The sequence below is a fragment of the Ranitomeya imitator genome, chromosome 9 (genome assembly GCF_032444005.1).
Source record: "Ranitomeya imitator isolate aRanImi1 chromosome 9, aRanImi1.pri, whole genome shotgun sequence".
Classification (NCBI taxonomy): domain Eukaryota; kingdom Metazoa; phylum Chordata; class Amphibia; order Anura; family Dendrobatidae; genus Ranitomeya; species Ranitomeya imitator.
Window position 1 is genome coordinate 84,929,590 of NC_091290.1, and position 23,290 is coordinate 84,952,879.

General features: G+C 48.9%; 1 protein-coding gene across 1 annotated transcript in view; it reads left to right on the forward strand.

The window, feature by feature from the left end:
* The first annotated feature begins 3,145 nt into the window (after nt 1–3,145).
* Nucleotides 3,146–23,290, forward strand: part of EIF3M (eukaryotic translation initiation factor 3 subunit M) — a 71,085-nt gene continuing 50,940 nt past the window's right edge. Inside the window, exons 1-6 of the mRNA XM_069740591.1 lie at nt 3,146–3,264; nt 13,531–13,663; nt 13,745–13,883; nt 14,771–14,894; nt 14,979–15,073; nt 22,425–22,508. Of these exons, the coding sequence (XP_069596692.1) occupies nt 3,223–3,264; nt 13,531–13,663; nt 13,745–13,883; nt 14,771–14,894; nt 14,979–15,073; nt 22,425–22,508 (617 nt within the window). The 5' untranslated portion in view covers nt 3,146–3,222. The remainder of the gene's footprint in view (nt 3,265–13,530; nt 13,664–13,744; nt 13,884–14,770; nt 14,895–14,978; nt 15,074–22,424; nt 22,509–23,290) is intronic.

Genomic DNA, 23,290 nt, shown 5'->3' on the forward strand with positions numbered 1-23,290 from the left:
ATGAATGTGTGTCTGAGCACGAATACTCAGGTGAAATTGGCTTCGGTGGGCCTCCATCCAGCACGGACCTGGTCGCAGTTGCACCCTCTACAACCGCGATCATTACACCCCATCTTGTTCTGTATGCTTCAACACAACAATATTGCAATATACGGTATATCAGAAGAAAAAATATGGCACTCACCCCTAGAAATGCTGTGATGAAGTCCTTTATTTGCTACAAACAGCAATCAGGTACACATGGAGAGGCGGCAGGACGTGAACAGGAGAGGGTGCAGGGAACCGGTAAGGACTACGGCCGTTTCGACGGCCGTAGTCCTTACCGGTTCCCCGCACCCTCTCCTGTTCACGTCCTGCCGCCTCTCCATGTGTACCTGATTGCTGTTTGTAGCAAATAAAGGACTTCATCACAGCATTTCTAGGGGTGAGTGCCATATTTTTTCTTCTGATATACCGTCAGTGAAGCCTTTGGTCCTCTGTGGATTGTTCTGTGAGCACCACCCTGAGCTGTTTTCTCTGGATAGTGTTGCAGCCGCCGCTGCTCATCCACACACCTGTGAAAAGTTGTGGTTCTAGTGCCGCACGGCTACCATTCTTTGGTTTGGTTCTGAATATTGCAATATATAGTGTAGATAATGATCTCGTATCCAGGGCTGTGGAGTCAGAGGTTTGGCTTACCGACTCCACAGCCCTGCTCATATCAAACCAGCCCAATGCTGGACTTCAGTCATATCAAGATGGCAGCGATGGAGTCACACAGCTGCATGGTAACCCGTCAGCATCCTGCAATCATGTCACCTAAAATGGCACTGTCAGTGATTGGCTATAGCATGTAACTGGTTTAACAGCAGTGACTAGAGCTAACTCTGTTTGCTGCTGTTACAGGCACATGTCAGCTGTACAACACTGTGCCCATGTGTTCGTATGAAGCGGGCTCGGCTCCTGACCCAACTCCACAGATGCGGATCCTGATGTGGACGTGCTGCTACGTTCTTCTGTGCCCAGGGACTAATGTTTTGATTTTCTGCATAGGGAGAGGAGCGCCCTCGTCCCAGCACTGGCAACAAGAAGGCAAGGAACACAGTCATTTATATTACAACCTTTTTTAACATTTATAAAAAGTCGGAGTTTGCACAAAACTATATAACTATGCAACATTTGACCAGCTGGACGCCAGCTCTTCTGACAATTGGGACGTTACAACCTTGCGCTTCCATAATTCGCCCAATGTGATAAACATGGAGCGGTGAAGGCAGCAGAGATGTGGCTGACATTACGCCACTTTTGATAAATGTGGACCATTGTTCTTATATTACTAGCACCGGTTACCACCCCACTGGCGGCCCCAGGAACCATTATCTCTGCTGGGCCCAAGGTTCTCCAGACCAACGCTGCCGTCAGCAATACACTAAAGGTACCGTCACACTCAGCGACGCTGCAGCGATATAGACAACGAGCCGATCGCTGGAGCGTCGCTGTTTAGGTCGCTGTAGAGACGTCAAACACGGCAACGGCAGAACGATGCAGGAGCGATCCAGTGACGTAACGGCGACTCACTTATCGTTCTCGCTGGTTGTTAGCTCCATGTAAAACATTGCTGGCATCGTTGCTTTTGATGTCAAACATGACGATACACGCCGACCTGACGACGAAATAAGGTACCTTCACACATAACGATATCGTTAACGATATTGTTGCAACGTCACGCTTTTTGTGATGTAGCAACGATCCCGCTAACGATGTCGTTATGTGTGACAGCGACCAACGATCAGGCCCCTGCTGGGAGATCGTTGGGGAATGATCAGGACCTTTTTTGGGTCGCTGATCACCCGCTGGATCAGCGTGTGTGACGCCGATCCAGCGATGTATTCACTTGTAACCAGGGTAAATATCGGGTTACTAAGCGCAGGGCCGCGCTTAGTAACCCAATATTTACCCTGGTTATCATTGTAAAAGTTAAAAAAAAAAACAGTACATACTTACATTCCGATGTCTGTCACGTCCCCCGCACGTCAGCTTCCCGCACTGACTGTCAGTGCCGGCCATAAAGCAGAGCACAGCGGTGACTCTGCTTTATGGCCGGCCGGCGCTGACAGTGCGGGAAGCTGACGGCGGGGACGTGACAGACATCGGAATGTGAGTATGTAGTGTTTTTTTTTTTAACTTTTACAATGGTAACCAGGGTAAAGGTACCGTCACACTCAGCGACGCTGCAGCGATATAGACAACGAGCCGATCGCTGGAGCGTCGCTGTTTAGGTCGCTGTAGAGACGTCAAACACGGCAGTATTGGGTTACTAAGCGCGGCCCTGCACTTAGTAACCCGATGTTTACCCTGGTTACCCGGGGACTTCAGCATCGTTGAAGACAGTTTCAACGATGCCGAAGTCGTTCCCCTGATCGTCGGTCGCTGGAGAGAGCTGTCTGTGTGACAGCTCCCCAGCGACCACACAATGACTTACCAACGATCATGGCCAGGTGGTATCGCTGGTCGTGATCGTTGGTAAGTCGTTTAGTGTAATGGTACCTATAAAGTTCTAGACTTTCAGCGACGACCAGCGATGGCACAGCAGGATCCTGATCGCTGCTGCGTGTCAAACACAATGAGATCGCTATCCAGGACCCTGCAACGTCACGGATCGCTGTCGTTCTCGTTGTAAAGTTGCTGAGTGTGACGGTACCTTAAGGCCGGGTCACACTAGTGAGGGGAGCGCGGGCCTCCCGCAGCAATACCCGGCACCGAAGCGTCAGCTGCAGAGAAATACATGGAGCCGGTCCCGAGGATTGATGCGCGAGTTTCTCGCATTGCACTCACAAGTGTGAGCCGGCCTAACGCGGAGGTGCAACATGTAGTGCGAAAAGCTATTGCAAAAATGGTATTTAGCTCCGGTCAGTGGCACATGCACTTAAGCAACAAAAAGTGTCCCTAATGGTGGACAGCCCCTCTAAAGACGACTGGATTTTGCTGCCTGTACCACCTTCATAGGTACGTCACTGCAGCAGCTCCGCACACACAGAGCATATCAACCAGGCCATGCCCACCAACAATATGGTCGCCGGCCGGGTCTCCCATGTAGTACGGACACTTTTTCTGTACGGCGCATGCGCTCCCGGTACTGCCGCTCTCCTGACGTCATGCGTTCTCGTCCTGACCCGGAAGTGTTTGCCGGCTCCTCTCCCTTTTCCGGTTCCTTGGCGGCGTGCGGCAGCAGACAGAGCAGCCATGAGCGTCCCTGCCTTTATTGATGTGTCTGAGGAGGACCAGGTGAGCGGCTCTGTACGGCGCTGGTCCCAGTGAGGACGCTGTATGGAGCCCCGGTGGCTAATGACGAAACCGCAGGACTTGCTGGGACTGTTAGTGCCGCCGCATATGGAGACGTGCAGGCTTCGTGTATTGCCTGAAAACCGCATAGTAACCTTCAGGCTAATGAAATACTTTCAACAATGGTTATTGTTTCCTGGCGATAGCAGGAAGGCGGATACACGGGCCCAGAGCAGCCATGTGCCGGTATGGGAATGTCCGGACAGCTCCTGTTATCTGCGGCTGGGGTCAGTGACTGCAGTCACTGGTTGCTATGGGTAACGGCTCCCTTGTCGCTCGCACTAGCTTTGCTCCATCTCCCCCGTGTGTGGCAGACGTGCTCCACAGCCGTAGCCGCAGTCGTGATAGCCGCGGTCGTGATAGCCGCAGTCGTGATAGCCGCGGTCGTGATAGCCATGGTCGTGATAGCCGCGGTCGTGGCAGTCGTGGTAGCCGCAGTCGTGATAGCCACGGTCGTGGCAGCCGCAGTCGTGATAGCCGCGGTCGTGGCGGTCGTGGCAGCCGCACTCGTGATAGCCGCGGTCGTGATAGCCGCGGTCGTGGCAGCCGCGGTCGTGATAGCCGCGGTCGTGGCAGCTGCGGTCGTGGCAGCCGCAGTCGTGATAGCCGCGGTCGTGGCAGCCGCAGTCGTGATAGCCGCAGTCGTGGCGGTCGTGGCAGCCGCACTCGTGATAGCCGCGGTCGTGATAGCCGCGGTCGTGGCAGCCGCGGTCGTGATAGCCGCGGTCGTGGCAGCTGCGGTCGTGATAGCCGCGGTCGTGGCAGCCGCGGTCGTGATAGCCGCAGTCGTGGCGGTCGTGGCAGCCGCGGTCGTGATAGCCGCGGTCGTGATAGCCGCGGTCGTGATAGCCGCGGTCGTGGCAGCCGCGGTCGTGATAGCCACGGTCGTGGCAGCCGCGGTCGTGGCAGCCGCAGTAGTGATAGCCGCGGTCGTGGCAGCCGCAGTGGTGATAGCCGCGGTCGTGGCAGCCGCAGTGGTGATAGCCGCGGTCGTGGCAGCCGCAGTGGTGATAGCCGCGGTCGTGGCAGCCGCAGTGGTGATAGCCGCGGTCGTGGCAGCCGCAGTGGTGATAGCCGCGGTCGTGGCAGCCGCAGTCGTGCCGCCATAATGTGCATGGACTTGGAGCCGTCACCTGCTGCCATCCTGTCACACGTGAGATGTGGCCTGGTGTAGTGAGCTGGCCGGCTGTGACTGTTCTATTATCATTGACATAGAATCTGTGACAGACACTGCCCCCGTGTGGCCAGAAGTTATACCTATGCCGAATGTGATTACAGAGAAACAAACAGTATTGGCAGAACTTCCCCCTGTGATGTCATATGAACAGGAAGGGGAGGGAATAAGAGAGCCCGGGAAACTGGTGTGTGCAGAGAGAGGTCTGTGTGTGCTGGCGTCCTCCTGTAAATGCGATATAGAAGATTGCCTGGATGACCGCTATCTCTTGGAAACCGACATCCAGATTGTTCCCAGCTCCCACACTGCGGAGCGCCCAACAGTGACATCTTCACAGATCCTGGAGCCCATGAACTGTAAGCGGGTCCTCTGTTGAGAGGCCGAACATTCCACCCTTACCTGTTGAATCCCAAGGACTACAGTCTGGACCTGAGAGACGGAGTTTTGTTTGATCCCTGTTGTTTTTCTCTTCGGCTGGAGCGTCCCCCTACAGTGACAGACAGGCCTGCGACGTGGGAAGATAACCTCTTGGGACAAAGGAACTGGTAACGTGTGGATAGGGAAAGTGAGGGACAGTTTGTTATTACACGTTATCTCTGTGAATAGGCATATTTTGTACTGTCTACTATTGTGTTCCGCTGTGTTAAGGAAAATGTATAACAGTAAAGATACGGTTGTTAAAATGGAGTCTGAGTGTGGAAGTTTTGCTGGGCCAGATCATGGATATACATGGGCGACCTTGCCCTCGGTCACTTCATCTGGCGTAGTCGGCAGGATCTGTGCCCAGCAGGATTCCCACCCAGGCCCAGTGTACAGTCAGAAACCGCCGCCGGTGTCCATTGTAAACCAGGTCAGGAAGTTTGGCGGGCGAAACTACCCCATACCAGAATGGGCGGAACAAGTGCGGATACTGGGAGAAATGTATAATATTGACCCTAAGACCTTGGCACAAATGGCGGTACTGACGCTAGAGGGGGAGGCATGGACGACAGTCAGACTGGAGACGGTCAGGGGGCAGCGTACGTTGGAGGATTTGGTGCGGGTGCTGGAAAAGACCTATGGACCTAAAACGTACCAGGGAACACTGCGATACCTGTTCTTTAGACGGACACAGCTAGAATGGGAGGACATTCCCCAATATGCAAATGCCCTTCAGGTACTCCTTGAACAAGTCTGTGCAAAAGGGGAACAACTGGCTACTATAGCTCCTCGTGACCTGGTACTGAGAGACCAATTCGTTATAGGGCTGAGAGACCAGTATCTTAACCGTACGCTACAGGACTTGATTCGGATGACGCCGACTCTCACCTTCGCTGAAGTCAAACAGGAAGCCATAGAACGTTCTAGGGGACCCGTCATGGATGTGGGGACTCAAAGCGCTGCGTGCAGATCCATATTAGACATTAAACAGCCCAACAGTGACACCGAGGAGCTGAAACAGATGGTAGCAGATTTACAGCAACAGGTGTCAGTTAACACTAGAACGACAGAGACCAGCGGATGCAACCTAGCCGTCCCGCAGGACCGTGTTGGTCATGTGGTGATCCTCGTCATAGGGCGAATCGTTGTCCTCAACGAACAAACCATCAGTTACCACGACGAACGGAATATCAGCTACATCCACGAGCAGAGCCGCCACGCCAGGTCTCACCACAATGGCCGCCGTTAAACTAGACCCCCCTGCAGCTGAGGTTCGAGCAGCAGGGGGGGGATAGAGAATGGGGTGTAGAAAAACAGAGCCAGCAACGGAATACTCTTGCCTCGAGTAGTCCTACACTTGAAGTTATTCTGGAGGGAGTTGCAGTACAAGGATTGATGGACACTGGGTCGCAAGTCACCACGAGCTCTGAACAGTTTTATGAAAAGTACCTCAAACCAAGAACTGCTTGTGATCCAGATACCACCATTAAGATAATTGCGGCTAATAACCTACCCATTCCAGTAACCGGAGTCGCCTGGATGGATACGAAGGCCTGCGGACAAGACCTAGGGAAACGAGGAATCGTCGTTATCAAGGAAGGCTTCGGCTCCGAGACCCCAGTAATAATCGGAATGAATATCTTGAAAGACCTGGATCTTATGCTGTTGACAAGAAAAGGGCCCTTTTATCCCATATGCTGGAAGAATGTTTGCAGGTTGTCATCCCGGTGCAGCTGGCCCATGAGATGGTGGCTGAAGCTCACAGAAGGAACGGCCACTTCGGCATAGACAAGACCCTCCGGTGGACCCAGCAATTCATTTTTTGCCCAGGACTCCGTAAGCTGGTTGAAGACTAAGATGTCGCACATGTGAACTCCACAAGTCTACTGAGCAGCGTGCACCCGTTCAGGCTATTCGCACGTCCAGGCCCCTCGAATTGTTGGTGGTGGACTATCTGTTGATTGGAACGGCGAATAGTGGCTACCAGTACTGTCTGGTGATGGTGGACCACTTCACGAAATTCGCCGTCGCTGTTGCTACCAAAGATCAGACTGCCGAATCCGCTGCACAGGCCATCTGTCAACACTTCGTTCGGGTCTACGGGTGTCCGGAGCGGCTGCACTCTGATCAGGGGGCGTGTTTCGAAGGGCGAGTCATTGAAGAACTTCAGCAGATGTATGGAATCAAGAAGTCCAGGACCACCCCGTATCATCCACAGGGGAATGGCGTGTGTGAACGTTTCAACCGGATCCTCTTACAACTGATCCGAACCTTAGCAGAAGACAAAAAGCCCGACTGGCCTCGATTCCTCCCAGAACTGCTGTGGGCCTATAACAATCAAGTCCATTCTGTCACCGGATACACGCCTTATACCCTCCTTTTTGGCCGCCCAGGCAAAGGCATCCATGAGCTACACCTGTATAACTCTGATGAAGACACCTGTGGTACCTATCCTTCCTGGCTACAAGCACACCGTCAAAGGATGGAAACTGTCTACCGGCTGGTGGAGCAGCAGATCCAGGACCAGGTCCACGCTGATCCACTTCCAGTACAAGAAGACCTACTGAGTGTGGGTCAACTGGTCCTAGTTCGTATAAAGAAACCGCAAGGAAAACTCCGGCCCAAGTGGGAGACCGAAGTCTATCGAGTAATTGGACACCCGTACCCTGGTGGCCCCGTCTACCAAGTACAAGGCGAAGACAGCGGCAGCCTCCGCACCCTGCACCGCAACATGTTGCGCCCCTGTTGTTCTCAGCCTGACCCCCCTCCTGTAATACCTAGAGAGATGGATATCACTAATGCTGTGGGAGACACCGATACCGGGGGTGTAGAGGTGGAAGACATCCCTACCCCTGCTCGCCTGACTGACACGTCTGAACCCCTTACCTCCTCGACTGACTTACCGACTGGGGTGACTGATCGGGGGAAGAGGCAAGCACCCGTTAGGCGGAGAACGAGGACCACCGCAGGGGTGCCCCCGGGACAGTCCTACAGTGACCAATATGTGTGGCCTTTTTCGCAGCCGGGTCCTACAACCTCCACAGCCATCGCCGCCCTGGAGACAGTCGTTGACAGGGACTGCCAACCTTTAAGCTGGGGGGGCGTGTAGTGAGCTGGCCGGCTGTGACTGTTCTATTATCATTGACATAGAATCTGTGACAGACACTGCCCCCGTGTGGCCAGAAGTTATACCTATGCCGAATGTGATTACAGAGAAACAAACAGTATTGGCAGAACTTCCCCCTGTGATGTCATGTGAACAGGAAGGGGAGGGAATAAGAGAGCCCGGGAAACTGGTGTGTGCAGAGAGAGGTCTGTGTGTGCTGGCGTCCTCCTGTAGATGCGATATAGAAATTGCCTGGTTGACCGCTATCTCTTGGCAGCCGACATCCAGATTGTTCCCAGCTCCCACACTGCGGAGCGCCCAACAGTGACATCTTCACAGATCCTGGAGCCCATGAACTGTAAGCGGGTCCTCTGTTGAGAGGCCGAACATTCCACCCTTACCTGTTGAATCCCAAGGACTACAGTCTGGACCTGAGAGACGGAGTTTTGTTTGATCCCTGTTGTTTTCTCTTCGGCTGGAGCGTCCCCCTACAGTGACAGACAGGCCTGTGACGTGGGAGGATAACCTCCTGGAGCAAAGGAACTGGTAACGTGTGGATAGGGAAAGTGAGGGACAGTTTGTTATTACACGTTATCTCTGTGAATAGGCATATTTTGTACTGTCTACTATTGTGTTCCGCTGTGTTAAGGAAAATGTATAACAGTAAAGATACGGTTGTTAAAATGGAGTCTGAGTGTGGAAGTTTTGCTGGGCCAGATCATGGATATACATGGGCGACCTTGTGCCAGTGAAGTGACCGAGGGCAATCTATCAGGCGGGTACCAGGAACGTCCTGCCAGAACCATGGCTGTGCTGTCAGTGCTCAGCTGTACCGCACGTCATTTACACAATTACTATGGCTCCGTATACAAATGTATTACTGTCCCATTTATTTGGGAAGAGGAGCCACTCCACATTTGTTTGGCGGGTAACAGTGGTCATCCAACCTTTTATCAGCATGTATGTGACTACACCTGACACTCCCAGGAATCTGATCCACGGCCGATGACATTAAATTTGGCCGACCTGTCCCCATAGACTCCACAGTATTAACCCCTTCCCGACCTTTGACGCATACACTGCGTCATGAAAGTCGGTGCCATTCCGACCCATGACGCAGCATATGCGTCATGGCGGAATCGCGTTCCTGCAGGCCGGGTGAAAGGATTAACTGTAATTTCACCTGGCGTGCAGGGACAGGAGGAGTTGTACTTTAGCCCAGGGGGGGTGGCTTCACCCCCCCCCCCCCGTGGCTACGATCGCTCTGATTGGCTGTTGAAAGTGAAACTGCCAATCAGAGCGATTTGTAATATTTCACCTAAAAAACTGGTGAAATATTACAATCCAGCCATGGCCGATGCTGCAATATCATCGGCCATGGCTGGAAACACTAATGTGCCCCCACCCCACCGATTGCCCTCCGATCTGTGGTCCGCTCCCCTCCGTCCTGTGCTCCGCTCCCCCGTCCTCCTGTCCGCTCCCCCGTGCTCCAATCCCACCCCCCGTGCTCCAATCCCACCCCCCTGCACTGCGATCCACCCCCTCGCACTGCGATCCACCCCCTCGCACTGCGATCCACCCCCCGTACTGAGATCCACCCCCCGTTCTCTGATCCACCCCCCGTGTTACGATCTCCCCCCCCCCCCCCCGTGCCCTGATCTCCCCCCCCCTTATACGTACCGAGCCTCCCGGGGTCCGTCCGTCTTCTTTCCTGGGCGCCGCCATCTTCCAAAATGTCTGTCCCCGGCGCTGTGCTTCTCTGCTCTGGCTGTGAGCGCCGGGCAGCCGGAAAGCAGAGCGGTGACGTCACCGCTCTGCTTTCCGGCCGCTGTGCTCACAGCCAGACCAGAGAAGCAGAGCGCCGGGGACAGACAACGGTAGGTAAGTATGTAGTGGTTGTTTTTTTACTTTAACGATGGTAACCAGGGTAAACATCGGGTTACTAAGCGCGGCCCTGCGCTTAGTAACCCGATGTTTACCCTGGTTACCGGCATCGTTGGTCGCTGGAGAGGTGTCTGTGTGACAGCTCTCCAGCGACCAAACAGCGACGCTGCAGCGATCCGGATCGTTGTCGGTATCGCTGCAGCGTCGCTTATTGTGACGGTACCTTTAGAATTGAGGGGTTTCCACTGTTTAGGCACATCAGGGGGTCTCCAAACGCAACATGGCGCCACCATTGATTCCAGCCAATCTTGTATTCAAAAAGTCAAATGGTGCTCCCTCACTTCCGAGCCCCGACGTGTGCCCAAACAGTGGTTTACCCCCACATATGGGGTACCAGCATACTCAGGACAAACTGCGCAGCAATTACTGGGGTCCAATTTCTCCTGTTACCCTTGAGAAAATAAAAAATTGCTTGCTAAAACATCATTTTTGAGGAAAGAAAAATGATTTTTTATTTTCACGGCTCTGCGTTGTAAACGTCTGTGATGCACTTGGGGGTTCAAAGTGCTCACCACATATCTAGATAAGTCCCTTGGGGGGTCTAGTTTACAAAATGGGGTCACTTGTGGGGGGTTTCTACTGTTCAGCCACATCAGGGAATCTGCAAACGCAACGTGACGCCCGCAGAGCATTCCATCAAAGTCTGCATTTCACAACGTCACTACTTCACTTCCAAGCCCCAGCATGTGCCCAAACAGTGGTTTACCCCCACATATGGGGTATCAGCGTACTCAGGAGAAACTGGACAACAACTTTTGGGGTCAAATTTCTCCTGTTACCCTTGGGAAAATAAAAAATAGCGGGCTAAAAAATCATTTTTGAGAAAATAATTTTTTTTTTTTTTTCATGGCTCTGCGTTATAAACTTCTGTGAAGCACTTGAGGGTTCAAAGTGCTCACCACACGTCTAGATTAGTTCCTTTGGGGGTCTAGTTTCCAAAATGGGGTCACTTGTGGGGGAGCTCCAATGCATAGGCACACAGGGGCTCTCCAAACGTGACATGGTGTCCGCTAACGAGTGCAGCCAATTTTTCATTCAAAAAGTCAAATGGCGCTCCTTCCCTTCCAAGCCCTGCCGTGCGCCCAAACAGTGGTTTACCCCCACATATGAGGTATCAGCGTACTCGGGACAAATTGGACAACAACTTTCGTGGTTCAGTTTCTCCTTTTACCATTGGGAAAATAAAAAAATTGTTGCTGAAAGATCATTTTTGTGACTAAAAAGTTAAATGTTCATTTTTTCCTTCCATGTTGCTTCTGCTGCTGTGGTTGAATGTGGTTGAATGTGGTTTTGTGCACCTTGAGGGGTGCAGTTTTTAGAATGGTGTCACTTTTGGGTATTTTCAGCCATATAGACCCCTCAAACTGACTTCAAATGTGAGGTGGTCCCTAAAAAAAATGGTTTTGTAAATTTCGTTGTAAAAATGAGAAATCGCTGGTCAAATTTTAACCCTTATAAATTCCTAGCAAAAAAAAATTTTGTTTCCAAAATTGTGCTGATGTAAATTAGACGTGTGGGAAATGTTATTTATTAACTATTTTGTGTCACATAACTCTCTGGTTTAACAGAATAAAAATTCAAAATGTGAAAATTGCAAAATTTTCAAAATTTTTGCCAAATTTCCGTTTTTATCACAAATAAACACAGAATTTATTGACTTAAATTTACCACTAACATGAAGCCCAATATGTCACGAGAAAACAATCTCAGGATCGCTAGGATCCGTTGAAGCGTTCCTGAGTTATTACCTCATAAAGGGACACTGGTCAGAATTGCAAAAAATGGCCAGGTCATTAAGGTCAAAATAGGCTGGGTCATGAAGGGGTTAAGGAAACAAGTGCAGATTTAAGGAGAGCTTGTATGTTAAGCAACAGTCAGGATGTAAGTGTGGATTACCAAACCTCTTCACTTACTTCCTCTCTACCGGGGTCACGTTATAGATGAATCTTGGCATATATGATATAGTATAAGAAATTTGGGAATCCATATAATGATGCAAAAATAATTTACGGTATTTATACGATCGTACAGGCCAAGTGGATGTACTGTAGATACAGCGCAGGAGAATGGCGGCATGGTGCATAGCAGAGAAGCGCATTCTCCTGCACCCATTCTCCTGCGCTGTTTCTACACCCATGTGGCCTGTATGGTCTTATGCTATGTGACTCCAGCCATTCACACTCCTTGCCACTCTCGTGTAACTACTAAATGTTCTGAAGAAGGCCGTTTGTGGCTGAAACACATTTTTTTTTGCACCAAAGTTGTTACTACATGAAATAAATTATTTTTGCATCATTATCTGGAGTGGCAGATTTCTTATACTATATATCTTGGAGTGTATTCTTATTTAAGAACCCGTAATAAGTGGGTGTGCTGCATATTCTTTCATATATGATGTAGGAACATGTAATTACTCATTAGTTGCTATAAGCAGTGGGTGAGACTGAATTGACACTATATACTCTCAGGCTAAGTTCACACTATGTTGTGTTTTTTTTCCCACTGTATATTTGCATGTAGAAACATCACAGCGTATTACAGTTCAATTCAAATGGATGAGATTTATATGAATCTCAAACTTTTTTCTTCTTTTTTTTACACTGCAGAAATTGATTTTTGCAGAGGAATATAGATTATTGCACTATGTCAGCTTCCCTTGTGGATTTTCCCCATAGACATAAATAAGAACCAGAAAGAAAAGGCACATATCTGTTTATTGCATTTCGGCAGCAGAAACCCATTAAACAGGCTTGTAATCTGCCTGTGACCTGATCAGTAAAGCTTTATCACAACCAAGTACGATAACTCAGCTAAAACAAACTACGGTAGTTTAATGTAAAATGTGAAAGACAAAACAGCAGTGTAGGAAAAGCGTGTAAAAACAAATTACAGTAAAAAATACAAGCACCCTCAATTGGCTCCGTGGTGCAGAAGCGCTGCCGAAAATCCGCACAGGGGGACTGTAATAAAGGGTATTTTCCTGTGCAATTTCTTATGGAATTTATACAAAATGTATTTAGAAGACGCCTGTGACACATCACATATTTTTACAGTAAGTTTGATCTGTGGATTTCATGAATCCACCAATACTTATCGTGGGATCTTGGTGTCAGGGTGAGTCCACACAGGACTGATGCACAGCAGGATTTTCACTGCATGTTTGCCTGCTGAGAAAGCTCCGTGCATCACAGTACCAGCAAAGTGAATGATGACATTTTTATAGGGGATGTTAGTTTTTCCAGAAAATACCTGTCCAATCCCCTGCTGCTCCAGGTGAGTCTCTCTTCTGCTCATCTTTATTTGCAGCACATGACAGCTGCAGTCAATCACTCCACTAATCGGTGTTGCCAGGGCAGAGTGCACTGAGCCCAATGATTGGCTGCAGGGGTTATGTGTTGTAGACGGTACTGGAAGAAAGCGGCCAGATAGTTTTAATTTTGTATTATATGAATATTTCCAAGGGCACAACTACTGTCTGTGGAACTGCAGTGTCAGGCTGTTGTGCTGCAGACTGCTCCTCAGTGATAAGGTTTTGTGGTCTCCTTTAAATGTCCCTCTCTTTCAGGCTGCCGAGCTACGTGCGTGTTTGAAATCTAGAGGAGCAGAGATCTCAGAGGAGAATTCAGAGGGGGGTCTTCACATCGACTTGGCCCAAATCATTGAGGCCTGTGATGTTTGTCTAAAGGAGGATGATAAAGGTACAGATGTAATTTCCTTACGTTACGTGATGATATGTGATGTCCGTCATCTGATGGCTGCTCCAATGTTCTCATTCACAGATATCGAGAGTGTCATGAATAGTGTGGTGTCGCTGTTACTGATATTGGAGCCAGACAAACAGGAAGCTCTCATTGAAAGCCTATGTGAGAAACTTGTCAAATTTCGGGAAGGTGAACGTCCATCATTGAGGCTGCAATTGTGAGTAATGGCATCTCAGTGTGCTGCAAGATGCAAACCTAGTTTTCTCAAAAAGCATATCATGTCTTCTCTGCCAAGACTAATATTGTGTGGCCACTGCCCAAACTGGTTTATCCATTGTCAGCCTCATATACAGGTAGCCAAAACTGTAATAATGATGAGCTAATGATTTTCAGTTCTCATTTCGTTATATTTAATATTGCGGGTGTCACACTTTCTAGTCCCATCAGTCTCCAATTTATTGTTGAAACATAGCGACTCCAATTGTAGACCATGACAAAAAGAAAGGTAACATTTTAGAAACCTTTAATTTAACCTCTTCCTGAATTGGCCGATTTCCCTTTTTTTTTTTTTTTTTTTTTTTTTTTTCTTCCCCTTCATCCAAAAGCCATAATTTTGTTTTTATTTTCCATTCCACATGAGGATGAAAAACCTCTCCAAAAAAACGTGCAATTCTGAGATTGATTTTTGGGATATGCTTTTACGAGATACAATGTGTGGTAAAAAAGAATGACCTGGCATCAAGATTTTCCTTGTTACTATGAGTATGGCAATGCCAAACTTGTCCAGTTTATTTTAGTGATAAAAAATGTTGGAAAAACACTTTTGATTGTCACCATTTTTCAAGACCAGTGACATTTTTATGTCAATGGAGCTGTGAGGGTTTATTTATTTTTTTTAACACAAGAATCGGTCTCCTTTGATGCCCAGATATGGGGCGGGCCCACACCATGAGCCTGCTCCTGATTTGTGCCATACATGTACGGTGGATGTTGATAAGGTGTTAAACTCCAGAGAATATTTTGCAGGCATCCCTGATGCATCCTCAGCCTGTTAATGCCTGTATACAGTATATCTAATGTACTAGTATTGTGTATTCCTTAAAGGTTGAGCAATCTCTTCCATGGCATGGATAAGAGCACCCCCGTCAGGTACACCGTCTACTGTGCCCTCATAAAGGTGGCCGCTACCTGTGGAGCCATCATTTACATTCCTACAGATCTTGACCAGGTGAGTGCCCTTTTCACACGATAATGTGTATAAGCTCTGATATCTTTTCCAGATAGAGCTTACTGTATTTTATATATATGTCAGGTTCGAAAATGGATAATTGACTGGAATCTTAACACCGAAAAGAAGCACATTCTCCTCAGACTGCTCTACGAGGCGCTGGTAGACTGCAAAAAGAGGTACAGCACTGTTTCACCCATGTATATTCTGGGATGATGCGGGGAAGTAGCTGTTTTATCCCTGTATTATTTTTCTGCCTCTTTAGGTGCATTTAGAAATGGCAGAATAAAGCTGCTGGACTTGTACTTGTGTGACAGATTGCCAACTACATGCATATCTGCTTGCTTTTAGCTGGATGAACAGCAATGTGTATGCTTATGCAGAGTGCAATATAAACTTGGTAGACATAGCGTAAAACAGCTTTGAAACACAAACCTGTGCCTGATTGTTCATGGTGAGCGCAAAACTATTAGCTGAGCCAATTGAATTTAGCAGCTAAACTCTTCCCTCCTTTCTCTAGTCACCTTCCATGACAGTCACCTTGGAGGATGTCTCGCCGCCCTAATGGGGGACAGGAAACACAAAGAGGTTAAATAACCCTCCCCTTCCTGCTATCTCCAGTGTTTTTCCTGTCCCCCAGTGGGGCATGAAGAGTTTCTGCAGGTGCTGTCGTGGCCGGTGAACGGAGCACCTGGATACTCTTACCAGCCGGGCAGCCGAGGTCGGGCGGTGTTCCTATCCTCCTCCACGCGGCTGCGCCCGTCTCCATCTTCTTGGACTCGGGCCCTCCTTCTCGCTCCTCCCGCGCCTCTGTTAGGGGCAAAGCGGGGCGGTGATTTGCTGCCGGGGTCCTCTCTGAGCTCCCCGGCGTCGTCCTCCGGCGTGTAGTGGAGTTCCGGGTTCGCGCGCGTGCCGGATGTCATGTCAGTGACGCACTTCCGGTTTGCGGCCTGGGACTCCACGCTGGAACGTGCGCCATCTCCTGCGTTCCATGCGGGCAGGATCGCCGGCATGTTAGGGTCGTCTCTTGCCTCCCTTTGGACCAAAGGGGGAGGAGCACGTAATTAATGCTGGAAACCTCGATCTCTTCATATCCTGGTCAGGGGCCTCCAGGTAAGATTCTGTCTGTCTCTGTGTGACTGTGTACAGCTTGACCATGAATGGCGACAAACCCTCTGCTACATCTGCAGATGCCAGCGTTCACCCTCCTACCGTGAGTAGCTGGGCTGGTCCCTTTACTGTTCAGCCATATTAAAATGGGTCATTTACTATACCTTTCTCTCTTTTAGGGAGAAAAGGTATCTGCCCCAAAGAACAAACCCAGCCGCAAGTGTGATGTTTGTGCCTCCCGGCTACCTTCTGCCTACAAGAAGACCCTGTGTCAACCCTGTACGGATGACATATTACGTGCTGAACAGCCCTCCCACCTGCACAGCATAAAAACTCTGATTAAACAGGAGGTACAAACCTCCATAGTGGCCTTCTCGCAACCCCAAGTGTCGCATCCCCTTCCCCCCCACCCCCCCCCAAAAAAAAAAAAAAAAAAGATGAAAATGGCCCTAGTTCTGACTCTGGTGAAGTCCATTCCTCTGAGTCAGATGATAACTGGGAGAATGAGGGCTCCACATCCACCCCTAAACCTGATGGGAAAAAATATTACTTTTCCTCTGAGGATATGGATGAGCTAGTTTCCATAGTAAGAAGCACCATGGGGGTTGAGGAAGTGGAGGAAAAACATTCCGTACAGGATGAAATGTTTGGGGGCATGAAACCCAAAACTAACAAAGGGTTTCCTATTCACGAAAATGTTCAAAATCTCATTTTCCAAGAGTGGGCTTCCCCAGAGAAGGGCCTTAGTGTTCCTTCAGATTTTAAAAACCGTTTTCCCCTAGAAGGTGACAGTTCTATTTGGGAGGTTCCCAGGGTGGACGTCCAGGTCTCTAGGGTCACCAAAAAGACGCCTCTCCCATTTGAGGACTCTTCTCAATTGAAAGATCCAATGGATCGAAAAATAGAGAGCCACATAAAGAAGTCCTGGGAGTCCTCTACAAACCTGCTTAAAGCAAATATTGCATCTACTTGCGTCGCCAGGGTCCTGGTCCTCTGGCTTCGCAAATTAGAGGAACATCTCTCCCAGGGTACTTCCAGAGAGGAGATCCTGGACTCTCTTCCCCTTCTTCAAAAGGCATCAGGGTTCATAGCCGATGCTTCAGGACAGTCCGTTCGTGTGGCTGCTCGGTCCCTAGTCCTCTCGAACTCAGCCAGGAGAGCCCTTTGGCTGAAGTCTTGGGGAGGCGACATTACCTCTAAAACTAAACTCTGCGCCATCCCCTTTCAGGGTCACCATGTGTTCGGGCCAGTCTTGGATGATATCCTGGATAAAGCCTCCGATAGGAAGAAATCACTTCCCGAACAAAAGGTTGCCATGAAGCGTTTTTTTCACCCCCCTCGTGACCAGTCCTCCCAGAAAGACTTTAGGGGAAAAGGTAAAACTGGTCGATGGAGCTACCCGAGAGGGGGTAGAGGCAGGAATATCCTTGTGCCTCAACAGCAACAGACCCCGGATAAGCAGTGACTCTCCGGTGGGGGTCGGCTCACAGTTTCTCACCCAATGGCAGTCCATATCCACGAACCAGTGGATCCTCCACACCTTACATTTCGGACTGAAATTGGAATTTGAGAGCCCCCCCCCCCCCCCCCATGCCTGAGAATTACCCCAAAACAACACTCAGACCTCCAGGACTCCCTTCTCCTTCAAATTCAGGATCTCTTGTGAGAAAAAGTGATCTTTCATGTACCTCAGCAGGACTTAGGCAGAGGTCATTACTCTCGTCTATTCGTCATAAGAAAACCCTCTGGGAAATGCAGAGTGATCATAAATTTAAAACCCTTGAACCAGGTTATCAAATACCGAAGGTTCAAGATGGAGTCAGTCAAGACGGCAATCCCACTTATCGGGCAAAACTGGGTAATGGCAACAATAGACCTGAGGGACGCCTATTATCATGTTCCAATCCATCCGGATCACAGGAGGTTCCTCAGGTTCGCGATCTCCCACAACCACAGGATCACTCACTTCCAATTCAATGTGCTTCCCGTAAGAGTATCCTCAGCCCCGAGGGTATTCTCGAAATGCATGAGAAAAGCAGTCATCTTCATCCGTCTTCAGGGAATCTGCCTTGTCCCTTACTTAGACGACCTCATCATTGTTCTTTCAACATCCCAGCTGAACCAAGATGTGTCAAACTCTAGGTATTCTTGAGTCCCTAGGCTGGATCCCGAATCTCCAAAAGTCGGACCTACAACCGTCCACAAGGAAAAAATTCCTGGGGATTCTCTTAAACTCAAAAGAAAGAATGTCCTTCCTTCCCGAAGATAGTCAGCGCGACCTTTGTCAGAGAATCTCCAGATTCAAACAACAAAGGTCCCCAACCCTGGAGTCCAAGTCCATTCTAAGGTCCCTAACTTCGTGCATTCAAGCAGTATCCTGGGCCCAGGCACACACACGGACCCTCCCGACTCACATTCTCCTATACGCTCAGAGGTATCAGAACATTCTGTCCAGGAGAATTCCACTCCCCGGACATGTGAAGTCAGCCCTCTTGCGGTGGCTAAAGGGCCGGAACCTTCGGCGGGGGGTAAGCTGGGACCAGCTCCCCCTGAAAGTGCTTCACACCGATGCCAGCCGAGGAGGTTGTGGTGCCGTGGTGGAACAAACATATTTTCAGGGACTATGGTCCTCAGACATGGGTTCCAGATCTTCCAACCTGAGGGAACAAAAGGCAGTAGAGGAAGCACTGGTAGCTGCCTCATCTCTAGTCCAAGGCCATCATATCCGTGTCTACTCCGACAATGTAACGACGGTGGCTTATCTTCGTCATCAAGGAGGCACGAAGTTTGCCAGTCTGAAGCTAGTGGCAGCACTGATATTTCTCTGGGCAGAGAAACGCCTGCTTTCAATCTCCGCAGTACATCTGAAGGGTTCAGACAACACCCAAGCGGACTTCCTCAGCAGGAAGGACGTCCATCCCGGGGAATGGTGCCTGAACCAGGAGGTATTCCTATCCTTAACCTCGAGATGGGGGATCCCGGAGATCGACTTATTTGCAAATGCCCAAAACGTAAAATCAAAAACATATTTCTCCCTCAGCCCCATGCATGGGGCTCTGGGAATAGATGCTTTCATTCATCCATGGACCTTCAACTTGGCTTACGCCTTTCCACCAATTCCGATGCTGTCAAGGACGCTGCAGAAGATCCGGTCAGACAAAGTCACGACAATCCTTATTGCCCCGATGTGGCCGGGTTGGAGCTTGTACAGCACCTTGAGGGGAAAGGCCAAAGAAGGTCCCATACTTCCTCAAAGAATCGGCCTCCTTGTTCAAGGTCCCCTTCTTTACCCAGAACTCAAAAAGTTGAACCTGGCTGCTTGGCTACTGAGACTGACATATTAAAATCCAGAGGCCTCTGGGACAGGGTTATCCAAACTCTCCAAAAGAGTAGGAAACCTGTGACCAATGCCATCTATTACAAAGTATGGAAGAAGTTCTCTTCCTGGTGTCTTCCCAATGTCCCTGATTCCCTTCCACCCCAACATTTCTCAAATCCTAGACTTCCTCCAGAAGGGTGTAGATCTTGAGCTCTCCCTGAGTATTCTAAAAGTTCAGGTATCGGCCCTTAGTTCCTTTTTTTGACCAGATCTGGCTGGCCACCGCTGGATCAAAAGATTCATGACTTCAGCAAGCAGATTAGGTCCTAGACTCCCCAGTCGGGTTCCCCCCTGGGATCTAAATTTAGTACTCAATAGTCTAACTCCTAAACCCTTTGAGACCTTGTCGTCTTTGCCCCTTAAAATCCTAACACTTAAAACAGTGCTCCTGGTCGCAATTACCACAGCTAGGCGCATAGGAGAATTGCAGGCCTTGTCGGTTCAAGAGCCCTTCCTATCCATAAACTCTGATAGCATAGTCGTACGACTAGACCCCGCCTTTATGCCCAATGTCGTTTCGGATTTTCATAGGGGTCAGGATGTGGTTTTGCCCTCATTTTGTCCAAATCTTTCCAACAAGGAGGAAAACTTCCACACCCTGGATGTCCGCAGGGTAGTCCTCCACTACCTGGAGCAGTACAAGGCTTGGAGGTCGACCAGAATCTGTTTATCCAGTTCTCAGGACAGAATAGAGGAAGGAAAGCGGCTAAGAGCACAATTGCAAGCTTGTTAAGCAAGCCATCTGCCTTGCGTATTCGGCAAAAGATCTCCCTCCGCCGATCTTGCTGAAGACCCATTCTACTCGGTCGGTTTCCACGTCATGGGCAGGAAGAGGGAACACCTCATCAGAGCCGATATGCAGAGCCGCCATCTGGTCTTCTGTACATACTTTCATCAGACACTGCAGGCTAAATTTCGACAGGGATCTGACATTCGGCAGACGTGTTCAGTTCCTCCCTAAAGAAATTAACATTGGTATAACTCCAAGGTGACTGTCGTGGAAGGTGACTAGAGAAAATAGCATTAGACTTACCAGTAATTCGGTTTCTAGGAACCTTCCACGACCTCACTAATTTCCCTCCCTATCTGATATTCGCTGGATGATTCCTGCACTTTGGTGGTAGCTATTCACGCTATGTATGGTGTAGCAATGGAGTAATATTGATTGCTTCCTCCAGAATTTCCTACCAGTGCAGGCAATACTTTACATTTTCCTTGTCAAAGCTGAGAATTGAAATAGTGCTCCTGACAGCAGATGCATGCATGCATTCATTCATTCATTAAAACGAATGCTGCAGCAGTGATTGCATGGAAAGTGGCAACGATGTGAAAAGACTTCAGCCAGTGCGCTGCTAAGATAGTCCTGTTTGGGCAATTACTTATTCTTGTGGTTAAAAGAGCAGTCCAGATTAATTGGTTAGCAGAAGCCTAAACGCTGAGGACATGCGAGACCAGGTTCCTTTTGGTGTCTTCACACATCAATGAATCCAATCCTCAATTCTCAGGGAAATCTGCTGCCCAGAAAGTATGCTTTCTGGTGTGACTTGGCTTCACACCTTTTATGAAAGGAAAAATTACCCCTTCCAAGAGCTGCATTCTCCTCTGGTTTGTAAAGAACCTGCAAGTACTGCATAATGGCTTCTCTTTGGTGTCTGAGTAGAAGATGATTTACCCAATAGAGGGACAAATTTTGTGTAATGGCGATGAGAAAAAAAAAATATGGTTCGTCTAATTTAGATAATCCTGTTGAATTTGGACCCTTGCTTGGTACCCCATTACTTTGACAGAACATCTATCATCATGAAGGACCTAGTGTGTCTAAAGAAGGTTGTCCAAAGCTTTGCCCTGCCGCCATAATAAATGTACCGTATATACTCGAGTATAAGCAGAGACCCCTAATTTTGCCACAAAAAAATGGGAAAACTGGGAAATGCAGCAGCTACTGGTAAATTTCAAAAATAAAAATAGATACCAATAAAAGTAAAATTGAGACATCAGTAGGTTAAGTGTTTTTGAATATCCATATTGAATCAGGAGCCCCATATAATGCTCAATAAAAAATTATGCCCCATACAATTCTGCATAAAGGTTGATTATGGCCCCATAAGATGCTCCATAGAAACATTTGCCCCATATGCTCCTGCTGCGATTAAAAAAATGACATACCTCTTGTCCTGAGCAGGCGGGGACACTGGCAGCAGTATTCACCTGTTCCACCGCCACGCGCCGCTCCGTCTTCCGTCTCTCTGCAGTGACTGTTCAGGCAGAGGGCGGCACACACACTCAAAACGTCGTCGCGCCCTCTGACCTGAACGTCACAGCCGGAGGACGTGGAAGATGGAGCAGCGCGCGGTGGTGGGACAGGGGAATATCGCAATTACACCCTCCCCTGTTATACTCACCCTCCCGGCGCAGTCCCTGCTTCTCAGATGCGATGGTCTCTGACACCGGGCAGCTTGTTCCTGCGTTCAGCTGTCACTGGTACCGCTCATTAAAGTAATGAATATGCGCTCCATCCCTATGGGAGTGGAGTCGCGTAAATAGTCATTAGTTTAATGAGCGGTACCACGTGACCGCTGAACACAGGAAGTGCTTCGGGCGCCAGGGAAGCAGGGACGTGCTGAGACGTGCCGGGAGCAGGTGAGTATGATTGGACAGCTGCCGCTCTCCTGTCGACCCCCTGGGGCAATGACTTGAGTATAAGCTGAGGGGGCACTTGCAGCCTAAAAAAAATGGGCTGAAAATCTCGGCTTATACTCGAATATATACGTTAGTTCACATTGTCGTTCATGTGCCCCACTTTATCATATTGCTTATACAGAACGTTAGATTATAGTTCACGGAGGAGTTTAACGTCTCGATAAGTTGCTCCTTTGTGTAATCTTAGGACATCTTGGACTATTTTGTTTGGATGTGGTGGTGTTTATTAACATCTGGTTTACTTTGAAGGTTTGCATTCCTTCATGTGGCTTTCCTTTGTAATTGTACATATGTAGAGAAGTATTGTATGCTCATTAGTAATGTTCACCTTTTCTTTACAGTGAGGAAGCGGCTAAAGTGATGGTGGAGCTTCTGGGAAGTTACACAGATGATAATGCCTCTCAGGCCCGCGTTGATGCACACAAGTAATATATTAGCTAAATTGTTCCTTTTAGTATCAGTATAAATGCATTACTTGCGCATGTTCACACTTTGATTTTTGTTTCCACTGGTGGTATTATCTTCTATATACAGTTGTGGCCAAAAGTATTGACACCCCTGCAATCCTGTCAGATAATACTGTCTTAAATGAAAAAAAAAAACACGAGAATGAAGCAAAAAGCAAAACATTGATCATTTCACACACAACTCCAAAAATGGGCCAGACAAAAGTATTGGCACCCTCAGCCTAAGGGTATGTTCACACGTTCAGGATTTCCATCCTTTTTTTTTCAGGACAGTTTTTTTTAAAAACTGCAGCTCTTGGCAGAAAACGTAGGTCCTTTTTTTGTCCTTTTTTGATGCGTTTTTTTATCCTTTTTTTATGCAGTTTTCTATGCAGAGACTGTGTGTTTCCTAGGAAGCTTTTTAGGGCTAAAATGGCTGAAAATACCCTAACCCTACCCCTAACCCTACCCCTAACCCTACCCCTAACCCTACCCCTAACCCTACCCCTAACCCTACCCCTAACCCTATTCTAACCTTAGTGAAAAAAAAAAAAAAAAAAAATTCTTAATTTTTTTATTGTCCCTACCAATGGGGGTGACAAAGTGGGGGGGGGGGGGTGTCATTTACTATTTTTTTATTTTGATCACTGAGATAGGTTATATCTCAGTGATCAAAATGCACTTTGGAGCGAATCTGCCGGCCGGCAGATTCGGCGGGCGCACTGCGCATGCGCCCGCCATTTTGCAAGATGGCGGCGCCC